General features: G+C 49.6%; 2 protein-coding genes across 5 annotated transcripts in view; both read left to right on the top strand.

The window, feature by feature from the left end:
• Positions 1-21,476, top strand: part of CDCA5 (cell division cycle associated 5) — a 50,257-nt gene that overhangs the window by 15,502 nt on the left and 13,279 nt on the right. For all 4 annotated transcript variants that reach the window (XM_078766763.1, XM_078766762.1, XM_078766761.1 and 1 more), the window contains one exon: positions 3,843-4,397. In XM_078766763.1, the coding sequence (XP_078622889.1) occupies positions 3,843-4,397 (555 nt within the window). The remainder of the gene's footprint in view (positions 1-3,842; positions 4,398-21,476) is intronic.
• On the top strand, positions 12,422-20,102 carry LOC144888454 (uncharacterized). The gene is made up of 3 exons (XM_078766367.1): positions 12,422-13,544; positions 19,268-19,435; positions 19,562-20,102. The coding sequence occupies exons 1-3, from the start codon at positions 12,811-12,813 to the stop codon at positions 20,100-20,102; spliced, it is 1,443 nt and encodes a 480-aa protein (XP_078622493.1). The 5' UTR covers positions 12,422-12,810.

The following is a 21,476-nucleotide window of genomic DNA, read 5'->3' as shown; positions in this document are numbered from 1 at the left end:
GCTACAACGGAAGCCTTTATCTGCCAGGAGTGTCAAAAGGCGATGTCAAATACTACTGAGGCCTTTTCTCATCGGATTTTGAATCGCGAAACACCGGAATGCTGGGGAAAGTCCTCTGATGACGATAATGGATTCCCCATGGTCAACGCAGACTCCGGCCACGATCGCAAAACTGCAGCTGGTGTAGGATCCACCCGCGAGGCTGGTCCGACCCATTCGGGGGGCTCAGTCCCGCTCCCAGCTGCCTCGTCTGGCCTGGCTCAAGCCCTTATTCCCCTTATGGTTGAGGGCCATTGTGTTCAGGCCTTGGTGGACACCGGATCTACGGATAGTTTTATCGACCAGCGACTTGTGCTCAGGCATGGATGGCGGATCGGGCGGTCTACACGACGGATCTTCATGGCATCCCAGGGACTCCGGCTTAGCACAAAAGGGGAATGCCGATTGAAACTAGTGCTAAAGGGACGGGTTTTCCCTGATGTACACCTTATGGTTTTACCCGCATTATGTGCTGATATTCTGCTAGGACACGATTTTCTTAAGCTGCATGGACGTCTGGTAATGGAGTTCGGTGGGCCTGACACTCTTGTTGTGGGGGCGGACGACGCGCTAACGGTGTGCGCCCTAGCGCAAATGGACGTCCGTCCGCTTTCGCTGTTCCCCAATCTAACCTCCGACTGTACCCCTGTCGCGGTAAAATCGAGACGCTACTCCCGCGCGGACATGCAATTCATTGCGGACGAAACGACACAGCTCTTGAAAGACGGCATCATAGAACCTAGTAGGTCACCGTGGCGTGCTCAGGTCTTAGTGGTGCGCAGTGAGGCCCACCGCAAACGCATGGTAATCGACTATTCCCAAACGATTAACCGCTTTACACAGCTGGATGCCTACCCCCTTCCGGGGATGGACGCGCTAGTGCAACAGGTGTCCCAGTATTCGGTCTATAGTACTCTCGATCTCCGTAGTGCGTACCACCAGATCCCTATCTCTAGGGCGGATCGTATCTATACCGCTTTCGAGTCGGGGCAGCGGTTGTACCAATTTACACGATTGCCCTTTGGGGTGACGAACGGGGTCGCTTGTTTCCAGAGGGCCATGGATGACCTCGTTGCGCGGGAGCACTTAACCGATGTTTTCGTCTACCTCGATAACCTTACGGTTTGTGGATATGACCAAGGGCACCATGACGCTAATCTGAAGCGCTTCCTTGAGGTCGCGCAACGGTATCACTTAACTATGAACGAGGATAAGTGCCGATACTCCCTACGCACCATAGATCTTCTGGGGTACACCGTGACCCATGGCTCTGTCTCTCCGGATAAGGAACGTCTGCGACCTTTGCTCGACATGGCCCCTCCCTGCGATCGGGCTTCCCTGAAACGCGCCCTTGGGCTGTTCGCCCATTACTCCAAATGGGTGCAAAATTTCTCCGCGAAACTTCGCCCCCTTGTGGCCTGCGACACCTTTCCCCTGAGTTCGGCCGCATTGACGGCCTTTGAAGGACTTAAGACCGACATCGCCCGAGCCGCCGTAGCAACCATTGACGAGAGCGGCTCGTTCGTCCTCGAAAGTGACGCCTCGGATCAGGCCATCGCGGCGACCCTCTCCCAAGGGGGACGTCCCGTGGCTTTCTTTTCACGGACTCTTACCTCCGCTGAGCGGCGGCACTCGTCCGTTGAAAAGGAAGCGTATGCGATCGTCGAGTCTATTCGGCGATGGCGCCCGTACCTACTCGGGCGGAGCTTCCAAATCATCACGGACCAGCAAAGCGTTGCGTTCATGTACGACACCTTACACGCCCAGCGCATTAAGAACGAGAAAATCACTCGCTGGCGTATCGAACTCGCCGACTTCTGTTACACCATCAAATATCGCCCAGGGAAGGATAACCAGGCCGCCGATGCCTTATCGCGCCCCACTACATGTGCTGGTATCACCTCGTTGGAGGGCCTACGGGTGCTGCATGCTACTGCGGGCCATCCCGGCGTAACGCGTTTCGCTCATTTCGTGCGGAGTGGGAATCTCCCTTACTCGATTGACGATATCCGCCGTATCTGTCGCGACTGCGCTATCTGCGCGGAAATCAAACCGCGTTTCTATAACCCCCCTATGGGGACTCTGGTGAAGGCTACACGCCCGTGGGAACGCTTGGCGATGGATTTCAAGGGCCCTTTGCCGGTGTCGAGCGGCTCTCGCTATCTGCTCACTATCGTTGATGAGTACTCACGATTCCCCTTTGCTTATATGTGCGCGGACATGACTGCTGCCACGGTGATGCGTTGCTTACAGAACTTGTTCTCAATGTTCGGTTACCCGGCCTATGTCCATACCGACCGGGGTGCAGTCTTCTTGTCTCAGGAGGTGCGCGGCTATCTGCTCCAAAACAACGTTGCGTCTAGTTACACCACGCCGTATAGACCCCAGGCTAATGGGCAGATCGAACGCTTCAACGGGATTATCTGGAGGGCCGTCATGCTCCATCTCCGGACCCACGGCCGGGGCCTCGATAAATGGGCTTGGTCGCTACCTGCGGCGTTGAACTCAATCCGGGCACTCCTGAGTACGGCAACTAACCAAACTCCCCACGAGCGTCTTTTCCACCACCCCAGGAGCTCGGGGTGTATACGGTCTTTGCCCAGTTGGCTCGCTGGGCCCGGGCCGGCCTACCTTAAACGGGCAGTTCGCGCGAGCAAGTACGACCCCCTTGTGGACAAAGTGCAGATTCTCCAGGCTAATCCTGAGCATGCTCGTGTGATGACGTCTGATGGTCGTGAGACTACTGTCTCCGTTCGTCATCTTGCCCCTTGCGGGGTCGACGACCTTAGTAGGGCATCGGACGAACCAGTCGAACCCGTCTATGAGACTATGACCTCTCCCGACGCTCCCATCGCCGACAGTCCACCGACCCTCCCCCCGTCGAGACTGCCCGGGTCCGACGACTTGGCGTTACCCCCTTCATCACCCGACCCTGTTGACGCCTCTGACACCGGGGATACAGGGTTACGAGACGCCGTACCCGGGGAATTTCGAACGCGTGCTGGCAGAGAAATTCGCCGCCCGGCCCGCTACGGTTGGGCCGACTAATACTCCGCGCCCATGCTGACGCTCACTCGCTTTTAGCCACGCGGCCGTATAATTCTGACGGGGGGGGGTGAATGTAGTGAAATCGTATCCGTACTGAACCCGGGTGGGGATGCTCGCTGCTCGCTGTCATTGTTGTCCCCACTAGGGGCGTGACTATAAGACCCGTTGCCGTGTCAGTGCTCCGAGACTTCTCCCTTGTGACATGTTACATCGGTAGCCTCGTTAATGGTACGCCTTTATAGAATATCTAGCTTGCTTGCATTGACTGATATGAATGGCTTTATGAGATGTCGCATCGTATGCTTATTGTGTATTTCTACTTACAGGAATGATGTGATGATCTAAATGCAATTAAACCAAACCGTTGGACTAAAAGTTGTGCGGACCTGAATGGTTTTCCACAACAAATTGTATGTGCTGCTTCCTTGCTTGACGTTAAGCATTTTAAAAGGTTAGGAGCACTGACACTCCTCATAGGTTAGCAGCATGTATTGGGAGGATGAAATTCCTGAGGAAATTCCCCGCTGAGTGCTGTGAAGAAAAGCGGCCCCATTGTTGTGACATCGCTGATACCCAGAGTACTCTGGGGAGTGACAACGTCGAATATGATAGGCCAAGCGTTTTAACCTGGAGGAGGCTTTGAGTAAATTGTTGATGCCCATAACAACCATGTATTTTAGCGTGTGCACGTGCGGTAGTTAAACTGCCTACTTGGTGTTATTTGATGTTTCCGCTTTTCTTTTCTTTTCTTGCAGGATTGTGCATCATCACATGGCCAGGACCTTCCAATGTCCAATATTACGGTCTCTGGTCACCTTCACCAGCGACTACATGAAGCTACAACCACAATGCCGATTGAAGATGCACATACCTCTTCTCAAAAGGCTGGAATATCTGAGGATGTTGAACCCTCAGGAGAAACCTGTGTTGTCCCATTGGAATTGTCACCAGGTCCCTGCGCCTCACCACCACCAATGTCACTCAAAGTAAAGCGCTCGTACTCGCGTCTTTCTAAGTCCTCCGTGATTGCACATTCACCCCGGCGTTTCTGCTGTGGTGAGTCGCGGACCTCTGCTGCTGATACAAGTTCAGTCCAGCATGACTCTTTCTTTGGTTTTGATAACCTGTTGAGCCCTGAGCAGTTGGCTTCAATTTATCCAGTTCATTCGATAGACCAATGTTCATTACCTGCTTTTGCTAGTTCTTTTCTTCCTTGTTCACAAGACAATGAGGAATATTTTCCCATTCCTGGAGTTGAGCTTGATAAGAAAAAGAAAAAGAAAAAGAAACGGATCGTCAGGCAATTAGATGTGAGTACCACTACATCTTTCTGCTTTTGTAAAATTAGGCATGGTAATAGATTACAATTTGCTTTTCTACAGTAAATATTGTGATATCGTTTGTATGGGGATAATACAAAAGATAACTATGCACTCTATCAAGTGCCATTGTCGTCTTGCCTCGCGCACTCATTCTCAACAAAAATACCAGTACTTTTATTGATTACTAGCAAAGGTACTGACGTTTCGTTTAGCTGACGGAAATATGAAGAGAGTGGGGGCGGCGAGAGAGAGGATGGGGGAGGAAGGGGAGGGGTGGGGATAGGTGGAAGACAGAGGGGAGTTGGGAGAAAGAGAGAAGAGAGGGGGGAGTACAGTAAGGGGGGGGGGGGCAGGGGGAAGGGTGAGCGGGTAGAAGTGGGGTGAGTGGTGAAGAGGAAAAGGGGTGAGAAGGGAGCGGGAGGAGGGGTGAGTGGGGAGCAGGAGGAGTCAGGCCAAAAAGCAAGGCAGTGTACAAGTACAAGACCTGAGCGAGGCCTGAAGGCTATTTATCTGGGGTCAATTTTTTTGTTTTATCCAAACATCTCCCTTGACCTTCCTCTGGATGAGAGGAGGCCATGCAAAGTTTGGTCGCACTGTTTCCTGCAGGGTCTGAATGCATAAACAAACACATTTTTATGACTGCTGACGAAGTCGCCAGAGGCATCATGTTTTGGGTTGTCCGTCTCTCCGTCCGTGATGGGATTTAATTACCGCGATAACTTGAGAAAGGCTGAAGATATCCTAGTCAAACTTGGTGCACTTATCTATCTATAATTCCAGTAATCTCTGTGTGTGTGTGTGTGTGTTTGTCTGTGTGTTTGTCTGTGTGTTTGTCTGTGTGTTTGTCTGTGTGTTTGTCTGTGACCGCTGTTTCTCGACAACCACGGGTCCGATATACTTTAAACTTGCCAGGTATATTGCTGGGGACCCGAGGATGTGCCTTTTCAAGGTTTCATATTAATCGGACAAGTAGTTACCGAGCTATGGCGATTTCTTTACCAAACTCCGCAAGCCGTTCGCTTTGGACCAAACCATTTCATGTAAATAGAGGGGGGGGGGGGGGATTGTCACCGTACTCGCAAGCCGTTCGCTTTGGCTTTGCGAATGGACCAAACCATTTCATGTAAATAGAGGGGGGGGATTGTCACCGTACTCGCAAGCCGTTCGCTTTGGCTTTGCGAATGGACCAAACCATTTCATGTAAATAGAGGGGGGGGATATAATTTTAGATATATATATAGTACGGGCATGCCCTAGTGTATAACAATGTAAAGATCAACTGATTAGATTTTGGGGTCAAGAGGTCAAATGTCAGACACCCCATCAAGTAAACATTCTGTTACCAGATATATATATATATATACCAGATATATATATATATATATATATATATATATATATATACCAGATATATACCAGATATATATATATATATACCAGATATATATATATATATACCAGATATATATATATATATACCAGATATATATATATATATACCAGATATATATATATATATATATATACCAGATATATATATATATATATATATATATATATATATATGTATATATATATATATATACCAGATATATATATATATATATACCAGATATATATATATATATATACCAGATATATATATATATATACCAGATATATATATATATATACCAGATATATATATATATATATACCAGATATATATATATATATATATACCAGATATATATTGTTGTGGATATGAGGATTGTGTTTTTTTTAATTATTATTGCTTTATTCTGGACCCTCCTGCCTCCAGTCTGTGTATAAAGGTCAAAGGGCGTTCCCGTAGTTAATTCCATAAAGCATACACGAAGGACACCATATATCCCTGTTCAATAGTTATATCCTTATTATGTGTATTAGTGTAAGGCTGTGTCTCCCATTAATTTAAATACTCCATTGCACCAAGTGAAATAAGAATAGATCCCCTTTCATTCACATTCCCCTTCCAACAATTGCCAACTGTTCCCTCCGCGACTCCATTCGCCACGAGGTCGGCTTGGAGAAGAAGGGGGAGGAGCTGCCGACTCCTGGGCGTGCCCGCCCATCGTCAAGGGCGGAGCCAGAGGGCCGTGCCGACCAATCAGGGCCGAGGCGAGCTCACCGATGGGCGTGTCCTGGACACCAGCGGCTTGATCGCCTGAGGCGCTATATAGAGCACGCGCGAAAGCCTGGAAGTTGTTGTTGGACTAAGAGTTGGACTGAGTGGGACTAAGAGTTGGACCAAGCAAGAGAGGAAGTTGTTGGACTGGGTTGGACTAAGAAAGAGAGAAGAGAGAGGAGAGAAGGGGCGAAGCGAAGCAAAGAGAGAAAGAGTCCTGCGAGTTTGTGAGAGAGGGAGAGAGGACCCGTCACGCCAGACCCCCCCACCAGCAGCGTTGGCTCCACCAAGCAGCTCCGACCCGTTACCCCGCGCACACGACAGGATCGGTGGCATCGGCGGCCGTCGAGGTCCAGCCCGACGTCCCGTGCGGGAACAAGCTCCAGCCAGCTCCGTGCCTTCCTCCCCCTCCAGCCACCCACCTCCTGTCATTCCTGCTTGCAATTTCCCCATTCGTGTACGTGAGTTTGTTCTGTGTGTCTTGTCCCAGGGTATTAATTAAGCCTGTTTAGATAAGCTAGCGATTTTCACTGTGTCTCTGATTTCTTCTGTAAATTATTTTATTATCCTTCCTTCTCCTTGGTTACTTTTGGGTGTAAATAGAAATAAATTATATTGGTATTTCTTACCCTTTGTCTTTCTTTCTTCTTTACATCCTTCGTTTTAGTCTTTTCCCCATTGAATATCTGTGGCGCGATTCGGCCAACGTTCAGGAATCGGGTTAGTCGGGGTAACTGTTCGGGCGCGGCGGCCATCCGCTCGGCGAACAACATCCTCGCCGCGGTCCCGTAACAATATATATACAGTGATCCCTCGTTTATCGCGGGGGTTAAGTTCCAGAACCCCCCGCGATAGACGAAAATCCGCGAAGTAGCGACCATATTTTTATTTTATTATTTATATATATTTTAAAGCTTTATGACCCTCCCCACACTCTTATTAACCTTTCCCATACTCTTATAAACACTTCCTATACTCTTAAACACTTTTTACACTCTTAAACATACGTAATTTTAACAACATATAAAATTCTAATGGGTACTCACCATTGAAGATACTGTAGCAACCCATGGGTTCCCCAAGCAAGACCAGCATGAGAATCTCCTTGCTCCAGCCGGTGACGTCACCGGCGGGGATCCCCAGCCCCAGAGTGGCTGGTCACGTGACCGCCAAAGCGTGCCGCGCGTGCGGGTATAATCAGCTACACCTGTTGATCACGTGACCACCAAGCACGCCACGCTTGAGAGGCGTGGCTTTCGGTTTCTGGTTGTGCTTTATAATTCAGCCCGATAAACGGGCTTTTCAGTGTTCCCGAGTTGGTTTTGAGAATAAATATCTTCTCGGACGAGTTTGTGTCTTGCCCGTCATTTCGTCCGTATCAAGCAAGAGCCCCGGCTCTTCAATACTACAACTTGCGTGATGAAGATGATGATGAATTAGCTGTGCAGTACTGATGACGATGAAGGTGATGACGATGAAGGTGATGACGATGAAGGTGATGACGATGATGAATGTACTGCACAGCCAGAAAGAGCATTACAGTTACCCATTACGTGGGTAACTAGGTAGCGCAAGTGGAAGCTGCCGCATCTGCGTTTTCCATACGCACGACTCTTTGTCTCTTTGTCTACTCTTCTACTGTACACTATGTACAGTATTTTATTTCTTGTAATATGTTTTAAATACTGTATTTTTCTTATTTTTTTACGTTTTTTAATTTTTTAGGCTAGAAAATGCTTATTTTACCACAAAAATATTTAAAATAATAGTATATAAAAATACATTTATACCGAAAAATCCCGCGATATAGCGAAAAATCCGCGATATAATTTTACATATACTAGCGAGAAAAACCCGCGATGTACCGAAGCCGCGAAAAGTGAACCGCGATATAGCGAGGGATGACTGTATATATATATATATATATATATATATATATATATTGTTACGGACACGGTTTTTGGATGTTATTTTACCGAGCGGTGGTGTATTTAACCGCGTCCGAACAGTTACTCCCCGATTAGAACCCGATTCCAACCGAACGTTGACTAATCGCGCTACAGATATTCAATTGGGAAACCTCTAAAGCGACCGAAAGAGAAGAAGAGAGAAGAAAGACAGAGTTTGGAGGAAGAACAGATTTATTATACACACACAAGCAATATTTTAGAGCGACCAATATTATTTACAGCAATAGATGGAAAAGAGCAGTCACACAGTGCATTGTTAACTTATTCTATTTCATTTACTTAATCCCCAAGACAAACGAGTAGGACAGGACGTTCACACTCACACGGTGGATATTGCAGGCAGATAATGGCTCGAGGTTGATTGCTTGAGAGGAAGGCAAGGTCGGAGGCAGCAGCTTCCAACCCCTCGCGGTTTTGGCGGGAAAACCTCCGTCGCGTATCCGCGGCCGTCACGCGCTGGCTCGGCACACCTGCTCCTCTTCCTGGGGTGGAGCCGTCTCCCTCCGTTCAGCGCGTCTCTCCAACGACAGGGGATATTGCAGGCAGGTAGGTAGGTAGGTAGGTAGGGCTTGCGGTGGATTGCGCTCCTCTTCCAGGTCATCCCCCAGCGTATCTCTCAAGGCCTCTCTGTAAAGCAGTTCCTTACATTCGCTTTTATCACCTCCGGCGGAATTAAGCCGCCGGCTCCGAGGGCACGCCTACCGGGTCACTCACCGCGGTGTTGATTGGCTGTTAGGGCCGGTTCACTCCTGCCCTCTTCTGACGAGGTGGAGCCACGCCTTTCTTCTCCAACCTTACCTCGTGGCCAATGGTGGTTGAAGAGAAAAACCGACCAAAATGCGGAAGGCAAATGGAAGGGAGGTTTTGGGGAAATTGGAAGGGCCTACGCTTATTTTGTTTGATACAATGCAAAGTCAATCTAGTGGAAAACACATACTTAGCCTACATGGAATAAGGAAATACACTATTTAAAAGATATATCGTGACCTGCGTGTATGTTCTATGAAATTAATTAGGAGGACGGCTGCGACCATTATTTACATTACCAGGATGTTACCATACCAAAACCATACTCTTCACATCCGTTACCCTTCCTCCAAAATTGTTACACTCCTCAAAACCCGTTACACTTCTCAAAACCCGTTACACTTCTCAAAATCGTTACACTGCACCCTCCTTTCTTCAGGCACGTCCTCGGGCCTACTAGACTTAACTGAGTGTGACATGTAGGTGTAATTCCCTCTACAATTAACCTGACCCTGAGTGTGACAATTTTAAAACACAAATAAGTATGTCCCCCTATTGCATTGCATCCTGTCTAACAGACTCAAGCCCACAGCTAACCGAATTACGGAATTATTCTGAAACTATACATTTACGGTGGGGAGCATTATTTACAATGACGTGATTTCTTATTTACAACGCAACCCAGGACCTGTGTGTTTTTTTCTTTTCTTTTTAGGGAACAAGAGAAAGAAATTCCTGTTGGGAGGGAGGAGACAGCACGCATTGCATCGATGCACCAGTACCAATACCACCAAAGCACCCAAAAGCACCCAAAAGCACCACCAGCACCACAAAGCACCACTCGGTGCGCAGTCACCATGGTTCATAATAAACGCAACAAAACAACTGGTGGTGGTCTTCTCCTTGTCTGCTGGGCCGATGTTCTTCCCGACGTCTTCTGGCTTCATGCGGCCTATTTGGACATAATAAAAGGCACAACTTGTGTCCATTTTTATTTAGGGCCTCAGGGGCCAACTAAGGGTGGTCCACCTGTTTGGCATAGGTGCCACCTTACCGAGGTCCGCAAGCAAGATTCCCTGGCCACTATGGCCGGTCTCCAACAGAGGTGCTCTGCCCCAGAACCTGGGGTCCATCAAGTGGTACTTGGCCGCCGAACAGCGGTCCATAAAGTGGTACATCAACGCAATGCGTGCTGGTTCTGGGAATCTCGGGCGCACAATGGCCACCTCACGCACGCTCCCCTCGGCACCCAATGGCGCACAGGTCATGTGGGAGACAAAAGAAAGACAATTGAGCGAGGGGTAAGGTCACAAGGGTACACGTCAAACAAGGCAATGCAAGGTGAAATGCGTACGGAGGGCGAAGTGAGAAAGCTCGTCCCTACCGTACGTCACCCCCCTGTCACCTACACTACCCTTGCTCTTACCCCATATTTACAAAATCTACCCATTTACAAATTCGTCACTACTGTCACGTCTTCCCCATATTTCCCTTATACCAAATTCGTCACCACAATCCCTCTACTTCAAAATTTGCCATCATCAATTCATCATCAATCCTCAAAAGGAGGGAGAGATGGAATTACGCACAATGTCACACCCACGTCATGATGCGTCTCACAACCCAAACATTTGCACAGTAAAAAATAATCAAACATGGCATGGTGTGGAGTACCTGTCACCTCAGGTGAGTGGATGCAGATGGTGTGAGGAGATCCTTCATCCTACCTATCCTCTAAATGACTTTAACACACTTTACACTACCCGGGGTCTTTCCCTGCCAATCCATTGGCCAACTTACACTACGGGTTCTAATAACCAATTCCCATTGGCCAAACTGTGGTGCTCCTCAATTTTGGGGTCTCACTCCCCCGATTCATCTCCCGGTGCTCTAGCACAATTTCTGGGCTGCGACGTGTACCTCTCCCAACAGGTCTACCCACCTGCACACCTCCACCACTGTAGTTGCCACCCGAGCTTACCTAGCTCCTCACCCTAACCTAACTACCTGGGGAAGACCCCTCTTGGATCTGTCACCCCACTGGTGCCCTCTGGCACTGGGCTACCCGGGTCCGTCCTCCGGATCCTCGGGCCCCATCCACAACAACTACTACCGGCTCCCAGAGCCCACCTGCGGCCTCACCTGGCCGACATCCTCACAGTGGTGGAGTGCCCAAACCAACTACACACACTAACAGGCTACACGCCCAGCCATTTCCACAACACTAATGCACCCATCCAAAGACCATTCTTCCACTCGCACCACAGATGCCAATATCCAACCACAATTTACCTGTGCCCTCTACCTAACACTTACACTACCCGCCCCGGGTATCCGTGATGGGGGTCCACTCTTCCCCCATTCACACCTTCGCACCATCCACTCCACTCCACAATTTCCACCATACTCACTCCACGACCATCCATTCCAATACTCCATACCATTTATTCCATACACCTGTCTTTCATTCACCTGTCGTTGCACACCTGTGCAATCATACCTGGTGCCACCTGCACCCTCCTTTCTTCCTGGACCATTTGGTCAACACAACACGCAATCACCACTACTCCCTCATACACTGCTCCACACACCTGTTCAGTTGCACACCTGTGCAATCACACCTGTTCCATTCTCACCCGTTCAATCCTCACACACACGGCATCATCTCAGCTAACTACTCCCCTCTGAAACTTGCGCTTCCCAGTCGTCCCTTTAAACTATTGCGCTCCCACGTCATTATAATCCACACTAATCTACCTGCGTCCCCACTACAGGTATCAGTCACTAACTAATCTTAACGTTACCTACTGTCATCTTCGCTAGATCCCTATCATTATCCAAGCCCTCCCTGGCTCGGTTGTCATAGCCACCCCATAAACTATTGCTCCTTTGCCCCCACGTCTGTGAGGGATGGTGGATTTGCCATCCCACCACATCGGGGGTCTCTCACTATAAATTTTGCTCGTCCAAATGCCAACCAATTCAAAAATTTTTCATTTACTGCCAATTCTACTCACTTTTCGAAATTTCGTATCAATTCACTATCACGATCACCATCATCACAGTCCGCTATATCCTAGCCTCGGTGCGTCATGACATCATTAAACTCGGCTTCGTAAAGCCGAGCAATGAATTCGGGTGGTTTGGTTGCCTGCAGGTTGAATCCGTCCGGCTTTCGGTTCAAGGGAGGTGGTTTGGTTGGACCGAGGCTCCACGCACCATCTCGGCGCGGCACCTTGCGGTCCCGGGCCCGATGGCTCAATCTCCCCCGGTCGGAACCCCGTCCCCACGAGGGGGCACCGTTCCGCCTCCTCCCACTCGCCCTCGAACCGGACCGGTCGCCTCGCCCGCCAAAGCCCGGACTCGACCGTGCGGGGCGGGGCCAAGCCCGAATCGGCAACGACGCTTCGAAGAGAAGCGACGCAGCATCGATCCGCGCCGGGCCTCGCACCCAACAAAGCACCCCACGCCCCGAGTGCTCGCATCGGCTATCCGTCGCCCTAACCGCTAACCTGGTTACCATCGATGCTTTACTTGCATGCTTACAAGCATACGCTACCCCTTTCACCCTCACAAAACCTGGCGTTCCAACGCCGTCCGTACATTCCACCAACGCTCTCCCTGTTACACACCATACCTCTCGCGCACACTCTCCCGTTACACCCTCTGTAACACTCACCACAGACGTACACTTTCTCGTTACATCCTCTGTAACACTCACCACAGGTGTACACTCTCTCGTTACTTCCTCCGTAACACTCACCACAGGTGTACACTCTCTCGTTACTTCCTCCGTAACACTCACCACAGGTGTACACTCTCTCGTTACTTCCTCCGTAACACTCACCACAGGTGTACACTCTCTCGTTACTTCCTCCGTAACACTCACCACAGGTGTACACTCTCTCGTTACTTCCTCTGTAACACTCACCACAGGTGTACACTCTCTCGTTACTTCCTCCGTAACACTCACCACAGACGTACACTTTCTCGTTACATCCTCTGTAACACTCACCACAGGTGTACACTCTCTCGTTACTTCCTCCGTAACACTCACCACAGGTGTACACTCTCTCGTTACTTCCTCCGTAACACTCACCACAGGTGTACACTCTCTCGTTACTTCCTCCGTAACACTCACCACAGACGTACACTTTCTCGTTACATCCTCTGTAACACTCACCACAGGTGTACACTCTCTCGTTACTTCCTCCGTAACACTCACCACAGGTGTACACTCTCTCGTTACTTCCTCTGTAACACTCACCACAGGTGTACACTCTCTCGTTACTTCCTCCGTAACACTCACCACACCGCGCTTCCATGTACCCCCTCGCACACGCGCTTCGACCGGCTCACTCCTGACGGCACACTCACTCCTCGGCGTGCACTTTTTCCTCACACACCCCATGGTCGGACATTCTCGCACACCTCTTTTTTCGCACACCTGACCTGTCACACACTTCACCAACGGCCTTTCACGAACACCCGGATCCAAACCAATCCCCAAGCCGACTGAAGCTTTCCTCACATCATATACATTGCCACTCACCTCCGTACTTCGTCTCCGCCCCTCCTTTGCCACCTGCAAACTCTTTATTTGGTTAGTGAGCATCACATCATGATTTGAACACAGACCTTGTACATAATCCATTTCTCCCTGCAATTCCCGGGCTACCTCCGTCATCTCTTCAATTTTAATTATTCCCGCTACTGCTTTTTCTTTATTAACCTCGGCGACCGCTGGCTCTAACAAAACACCCTCCTCTACCTCAGCGGTCGCCGGCTTTTCTAAACCCCGTGTCGCGATTTCTACCCCCGTCATTGTACCCGTGCTTTCCTCCGCTTCGCTCAACCAGCGCTTTTCGACCCGCTTTACCTCGTCGTGCACCGATGTGCCTCTCCCGCCTCCCATGCCATCTACGAACTCCCCCATTTTTTTTATGCTGTCGTTTATTTGCTCCCGATATCCCTCCGGGTTGTCCTTTGCTTCCTTCCTCCTTTTTTTCATGTCGATTCCCTGGGTAGCCATCATTGCATCCAATCCCCTACTGTCACCCTTCATAGATGCCATGAAATGCGTCATAAATAGGCAAAAGTCCATTGGCACTGCGGGCTCGACTGCCGCGACTAAATTTGGTGCCGCAACAACCATGTGCGCGAGGACGCCATCTTGTGCACCTGATACCCCCTCAACCACACCTTCTTTACTCTCCTCCACCATTTTCCCCACTTACATTTCCCCGAGGTCCTGGGTCGATTCTACCCCGTCTATTTCCCCCACCGACATCCGATCGCCTTGATTGTCCATGGCGCGATCTCAAAATTCGGGTTTTATAAAACAACACAATTTCGGCAGCTCGTAATTTTGACCAAGATTTTTTTTTTTTTTTTTAAATTTGGGCCTAACAAATTTAGTCCCGGGTCCGAATCCGACTCCTCGACACCAATTGTTACTGTACTAACACAATTGGTGTCCACAATTTGGGCTAAATAAATTTAGTCCCAGGTTCGAATCCCACCTCCTGACTACCAATTGTTACGGACACGGTTTTTGGATGTTATTTTACCGAGCGGTGGTGTATTTAACCGCGTCCGAACAGTTACTCCCCGATTAGAACCCGATTCCAACCGAACGTTGACTAATCGCGCTACAGATATTCAATTGGGAAACCTCTAAAGCGACCGAAAGAGAAGAAGAGAGAAGAAAGACAGAGTTTGGAGGAAGAACAGATTTATTATACACACACAAGCAATATTTTAGAGCGACCAATATTATTTACAGCAATAGATGGAAAAGAGCAGTCACACAGTGCATTGTTAACTTATTCTATTTCATTTACTTAATCCCCAAGACAAACGAGTAGGACAGGACGTTCACACTCACACGGTGGATATTGCAGGCAGATAATGGCTCGAGGTTGATTGCTTGAGAGGAAGGCAAGGTCGGAGGCAGCAGCTTCCAACCCCTCGCGGTTTTGGCGGGAAAACCTCCGTCGCGTATCCGCGGCCGTCACGCGCTGGCTCGGCACACCTGCTCCTCTTCCTGGGGTGGAGCCGTCTCCCTCCGTTCAGCGCGTCTCTCCAACGACAGGGGATATTGCAGGCAGGTAGGTAGGTAGGTAGGTAGGGCTTGCGGTGGATTGCGCTCCTCTTCCAGGTCATCCCCCAGCGTATCTCTCAAGGCCTCTCTGTAAAGCAGTTCCTTACATTCGCTTTTATCACCTCCGGCGGAATTAAGCCGCCGGCTCCGAGGGCACGCCTACCGGGTCACTCACCGCGGTGTTGATTGGCTGTTAGGGCCGGTTCACTCCTGCCCTCTTCTGACGAGGTGGAGCCACGCCTTTCTTCTCCAACCTTACCTCGTGGCCAATGGTGGTTGAAGAGAAAAACCGACCAAAATGCGGAAGGCAAATGGAAGGGAGGTTTTGGGGAAATTGGAAGGGCCTACGCTTATTTTGTTTGATACAATGCAAAGTCAATCTAGTGGAAAACACATACTTAGCCTACATGGAATAAGGAAATACACTATTTAAAAGATATATCGTGACCTGCGTGTATGTTCTATGAAATTAATTAGGAGGACGGCTGCGACCATTATTTACATTACCAGGATGTTACCATACCAAAACCATACTCTTCACATCCGTTACCCTTCCTCCAAAATTGTTACACTCCTCAAAACCCGTTACACTTCTCAAAACCCGTTACACTTCTCAAAATCGTTACACTGCACCCTCCTTTCTTCAGGCACGTCCTCGGGCCTACTAGACTTAACTGAGTGTGACATGTAGGTGTAATTCCCTCTACAATTAACCTGACCCTGAGTGTGACAATTTTAAAACACAAATAAGTATGTCCCCCTATTGCATTGCATCCTGTCTAACAGACTCAAGCCCACAGCTAACCGAATTACGGAATTATTCTGAAACTATACATTTACGGTGGGGAGCATTATTTACAATGACGTGATTTCTTATTTACAACGCAACCCAGGACCTGTGTGTTTTTTTCTTTTCTTTTTAGGGAACAAGAGAAAGAAATTCCTGTTGGGAGGGAGGAGACAGCACGCATTGCATCGATGCACCAGTACCAATACCACCAAAGCACCCAAAAGCACCCAAAAGCACCACCAGCACCACAAAGCACCACTCGGTGCGCAGTCACCATGGTTCATAATAAACGCAACAAAACAACTGGTGGTGGTCTTCTCCTTGTCTGCTGGGCCGATGTTCTTCCCGACGTCTTCTGGCTTCATGCGGCCTATTTGGACATAATAAAAGGCACAACTTGTGTCCATTTTTATTTAGGGCCTCAGGGGCCAACTAAGGGTGGTCCACCTGTTTGGCATAGGTGCCACCTTACCGAGGTCCGCAAGCAAGATTCCCTGGCCACTATGGCCGGTCTCCAACAGAGGTGCTCTGCCCCAGAACCTGGGGTCCATCAAGTGGTACTTGGCCGCCGAACAGCGGTCCATAAAGTGGTACATCAACGCAATGCGTGCTGGTTCTGGGAATCTCGGGCGCACAATGGCCACCTCACGCACGCTCCCCTCGGCACCCAATGGCGCACAGGTCATGTGGGAGACAAAAGAAAGACAATTGAGCGAGGGGTAAGGTCACAAGGGTACACGTCAAACAAGGCAATGCAAGGTGAAATGCGTACGGAGGGCGAAGTGAGAAAGCTCGTCCCTACCGTACGTCACCCCCCTGTCACCTACACTACCCTTGCTCTTACCCCATATTTACAAAATCTACCCATTTACAAATTCGTCACTACTGTCACGTCTTCCCCATATTTCCCTTATACCAAATTCGTCACCACAATCCCTCTACTTCAAAATTTGCCATCATCAATTCATCATCAATCCTCAAAAGGAGGGAGAGATGGAATTACGCACAATGTCACACCCACGTCATGATGCGTCTCACAACCCAAACATTTGCACAGTAAAAAATAATCAAACATGGCATGGTGTGGAGTACCTGTCACCTCAGGTGAGTGGATGCAGATGGTGTGAGGAGATCCTTCATCCTACCTATCCTCTAAATGACTTTAACACACTTTACACTACCCGGGGTCTTTCCCTGCCAATCCATTGGCCAACTTACACTACGGGTTCTAATAACCAATTCCCATTGGCCAAACTGTGGTGCTCCTCAATTTTGGGGTCTCACTCCCCCGATTCATCTCCCGGTGCTCTAGCACAATTTCTGGGCTGCGACGTGTACCTCTCCCAACAGGTCTACCCACCTGCACACCTCCACCACTGTAGTTGCCACCCGAGCTTACCTAGCTCCTCACCCTAACCTAACTACCTGGGGAAGACCCCTCTTGGATCTGTCACCCCACTGGTGCCCTCTGGCACTGGGCTACCCGGGTCCGTCCTCCGGATCCTCGGGCCCCATCCACAACAACTACTACCGGCTCCCAGAGCCCACCTGCGGCCTCACCTGGCCGACATCCTCACAGTGGTGGAGTGCCCAAACCAACTACACACACTAACAGGCTACACGCCCAGCCATTTCCACAACACTAATGCACCCATCCAAAGACCATTCTTCCACTCGCACCACAGATGCCAATATCCAACCACAATTTACCTGTGCCCTCTACCTAACACTTACACTACCCGCCCCGGGTATCCGTGATGGGGGTCCACTCTTCCCCCATTCACACCTTCGCACCATCCACTCCACTCCACAATTTCCACCATACTCACTCCACGACCATCCATTCCAATACTCCATACCATTTATTCCATACACCTGTCTTTCATTCACCTGTCGTTGCACACCTGTGCAATCATACCTGGTGCCACCTGCACCCTCCTTTCTTCCTGGACCATTTGGTCAACACAACACGCAATCACCACTACTCCCTCATACACTGCTCCACACACCTGTTCAGTTGCACACCTGTGCAATCACACCTGTTCCATTCTCACCCGTTCAATCCTCACACACACGGCATCATCTCAGCTAACTACTCCCCTCTGAAACTTGCGCTTCCCAGTCGTCCCTTTAAACTATTGCGCTCCCACGTCATTATAATCCACACTAATCTACCTGCGTCCCCACTACAGGTATCAGTCACTAACTAATCTTAACGTTACCTACTGTCATCTTCGCTAGATCCCTATCATTATCCAAGCCCTCCCTGGCTCGGTTGTCATAGCCACCCCATAAACTATTGCTCCTTTGCCCCCACGTCTGTGAGGGATGGTGGATTTGCCATCCCACCACATCGGGGGTCTCTCACTATAAATTTTGCTCGTCCAAATGCCAACCAATTCAAAAATTTTTCATTTACTGCCAATTCTACTCACTTTTCGAAATTTCGTATCAATTCACTATCACGATCACCATCATCACAGTCCGCTATATCCTAGCCTCGGTGCGTCATGACATCATTAAACTCGGCTTCGTAAAGCCGAGCAATGAATTCGGGTGGTTTGGTTGCCTGCAGGTTGAATCCGTCCGGCTTTCGGTTCAAGGGAGGTGGTTTGGTTGGACCGAGGCTCCACGCACCATCTCGGCGCGGCACCTTGCGGTCCCGGGCCCGATGGCTCAATCTCCCCCGGTCGGAACCCCGTCCCCACGAGGGGGCACCGTTCCGCCTCCTCCCACTCGCCCTCGAACCGGACCGGTCGCCTCGCCCGCCAAAGCCCGGACTCGACCGTGCGGGGCGGGGCCAAGCCCGAATCGGCAACGACGCTTCGAAGAGAAGCGACGCAGCATCGATCCGCGCCGGGCCTCGCACCCAACAAAGCACCCCACGCCCCGAGTGCTCGCATCGGCTATCCGTCGCCCTAACCGCTAACCTGGTTACCATCGATGCTTTACTTGCATGCTTACAAGCATACGCTACCCCTTTCACCCTCACAAAACCTGGCGTTCCAACGCCGTCCGTACATTCCACCAACGCTCTCCCTGTTACACACCATACCTCTCGCGCACACTCTCCCGTTACACCCTCTGTAACACTCACCACAGACGTACACTTTCTCGTTACATCCTCTGTAACACTCACCACAGGTGTACACTCTCTCGTTACTTCCTCCGTAACACTCACCACAGGTGTACACTCTCTCGTTACTTCCTCCGTAACACTCACCACAGGTGTACACTCTCTCGTTACTTCCTCCGTAACACTCACCACAGGTGTACACTCTCTCGTTACTTCCTCCGTAACACTCACCACAGGTGTACACTCTCTCGTTACTTCCTCTGTAACACTCACCACAGGTGTACACTCTCTCGTTACTTCCTCCGTAACACTCACCACAGACGTACACTTTCTCGTTACATCCTCTGTAACACTCACCACAGGTGTACACTCTCTCGTTACTTCCTCCGTAACACTCACCACAGGTGTACACTCTCTCGTTACTTCCTCCGTAACACTCACCACAGGTGTACACTCTCTCGTTACTTCCTCCGTAACACTCACCACAGACGTACACTTTCTCGTTACATCCTCTGTAACACTCACCACAGGTGTACACTCTCTCGTTACTTCCTCCGTAACACTCACCACAGGTGTACACTCTCTCGTTACTTCCTCTGTAACACTCACCACAGGTGTACACTCTCTCGTTACTTCCTCCGTAACACTCACCACACCGCGCTTCCATGTACCCCCTCGCACACGCGCTTCGACCGGCTCACTCCTGACGGCACACTCACTCCTCGGCGTGCACTTTTTCCTCACACACCCCATGGTCGGACATTCTCGCACACCTCTTTTTTCGCACACCTGACCTGTCACACACTTCACCAACGGCCTTTCACGAACACCCGGATCCAAACCAATCCCCAAGCCGACTGAAGCTTTCCTCACATCATATACATTGCCACTCACCTCCGTACTTCGTCTCCGCCCCTCCTTTGCCACCTGCAAACTCTTTATTTGGTTAGTGAGCATCACATCATGATTTGAACACAGACCTTGTACATAATCCATTTCTCCCTGCAATTCCCGGGCTACCTCCGTCATCTCTTCAATTTTAATTATTCCCGCTACTGCTTTTTCTTTATTAACCTCGGCGACCGCTGGCTCTAACAAAACACCCTCCTCTACCTCAGCGGTCGCCGGCTTTTCTAAACCCCGTGTCGCGATTTCTACCCCCGTCATTGTACCCGTGCTTTCCTCCGCTTCGCTCAACCAGCGCTTTTCGACCCGCTTTACCTCGTCGTGCACCGATGTGCCTCTCCCGCCTCCCATGCCATCTACGAACTCCCCCATTTTTTTTATGCTGTCGTTTATTTGCTCCCGATATCCCTCCGGGTTGTCCTTTGCTTCCTTCCTCCTTTTTTTCATGTCGATTCCCTGGGTAGCCATCATTGCATCCAATCCCCTACTGTCACCCTTCATAGATGCCATGAAATGCGTCATAAATAGGCAAAAGTCCATTGGCACTGCGGGCTCGACTGCCGCGACTAAATTTGGTGCCGCAACAACCATGTGCGCGAGGACGCCATCTTGTGCACCTGATACCCCCTCAACCACACCTTCTTTACTCTCCTCCACCATTTTCCCCACTTACATTTCCCCGAGGTCCTGGGTCGATTCTACCCCGTCTATTTCCCCCACCGACATCCGATCGCCTTGATTGTCCATGGCGCGATCTCAAAATTCGGGTTTTATAAAACAACACAATTTCGGCAGCTCGTAATTTTGACCAAGATTTTTTTTTTTTTTTTTAAATTTGGGCCTAACAAATTTAGTCCCGGGTCCGAATCCGACTCCTCGACACCAATTGTTACTGTACTAACACAATTGGTGTCCACAATTTGGGCTAAATAAATTTAGTCCCAGGTTCGAATCCCACCTCCTGACTACCAATTGTTACGGACACGGTTTTTGGATGTTATTTTACCGAGCGGTGGTGTATTTAACCGCGTCCGAACAGTTACTCCCCGATTAGAACCCGATTCCAACCGAACGTTGACTAATCGCGCTACAGATATTCAATTGGGAAACCTCTAAAGCGACCGAAAGAGAAGAAGAGAGAAGAAAGACAGAGTTTGGAGGAAGAACAGATTTATTATACACACACAAGCAATATTTTAGAGCGACCAATATTATTTACAGCAATAGATGGAAAAGAGCAGTCACACAGTGCATTGTTAACTTATTCTATTTCATTTACTTAATCCCCAAGACAAACGAGTAGGACAGGACGTTCACACTCACACGGTG

Source organism: Myxine glutinosa, chromosome 12, assembly GCF_964187855.1.
Source record: "Myxine glutinosa chromosome 12, kmMyxGlut1.1, whole genome shotgun sequence".
Lineage (NCBI taxonomy): Eukaryota > Metazoa > Chordata > Myxini > Myxiniformes > Myxinidae > Myxine > Myxine glutinosa.
Note: the sequence above shows the minus strand (reverse complement) of the source record. Positions and strands in the feature narration are given on the sequence as shown.

Excerpts from the sequence above, each read along its gene's own strand:
- LOC144888454 (XM_078766367.1), top strand. The coding sequence starts at position 12,811 with ATGCTTACAAGCATACGCTACCCCTTTCACCCTCACAAAACCTGGCGT. Across the intron at positions 13,545-19,267 it reads CTCTGTAACACTCACCACAG|ACGTACACTTTCTCGTTACA; the intron begins GTGTACACTCTC and ends CACTCACCACAG. Across the intron at positions 19,436-19,561 it reads CTCCGTAACACTCACCACAG|ACGTACACTTTCTCGTTACA; the intron begins GTGTACACTCTC and ends CACTCACCACAG.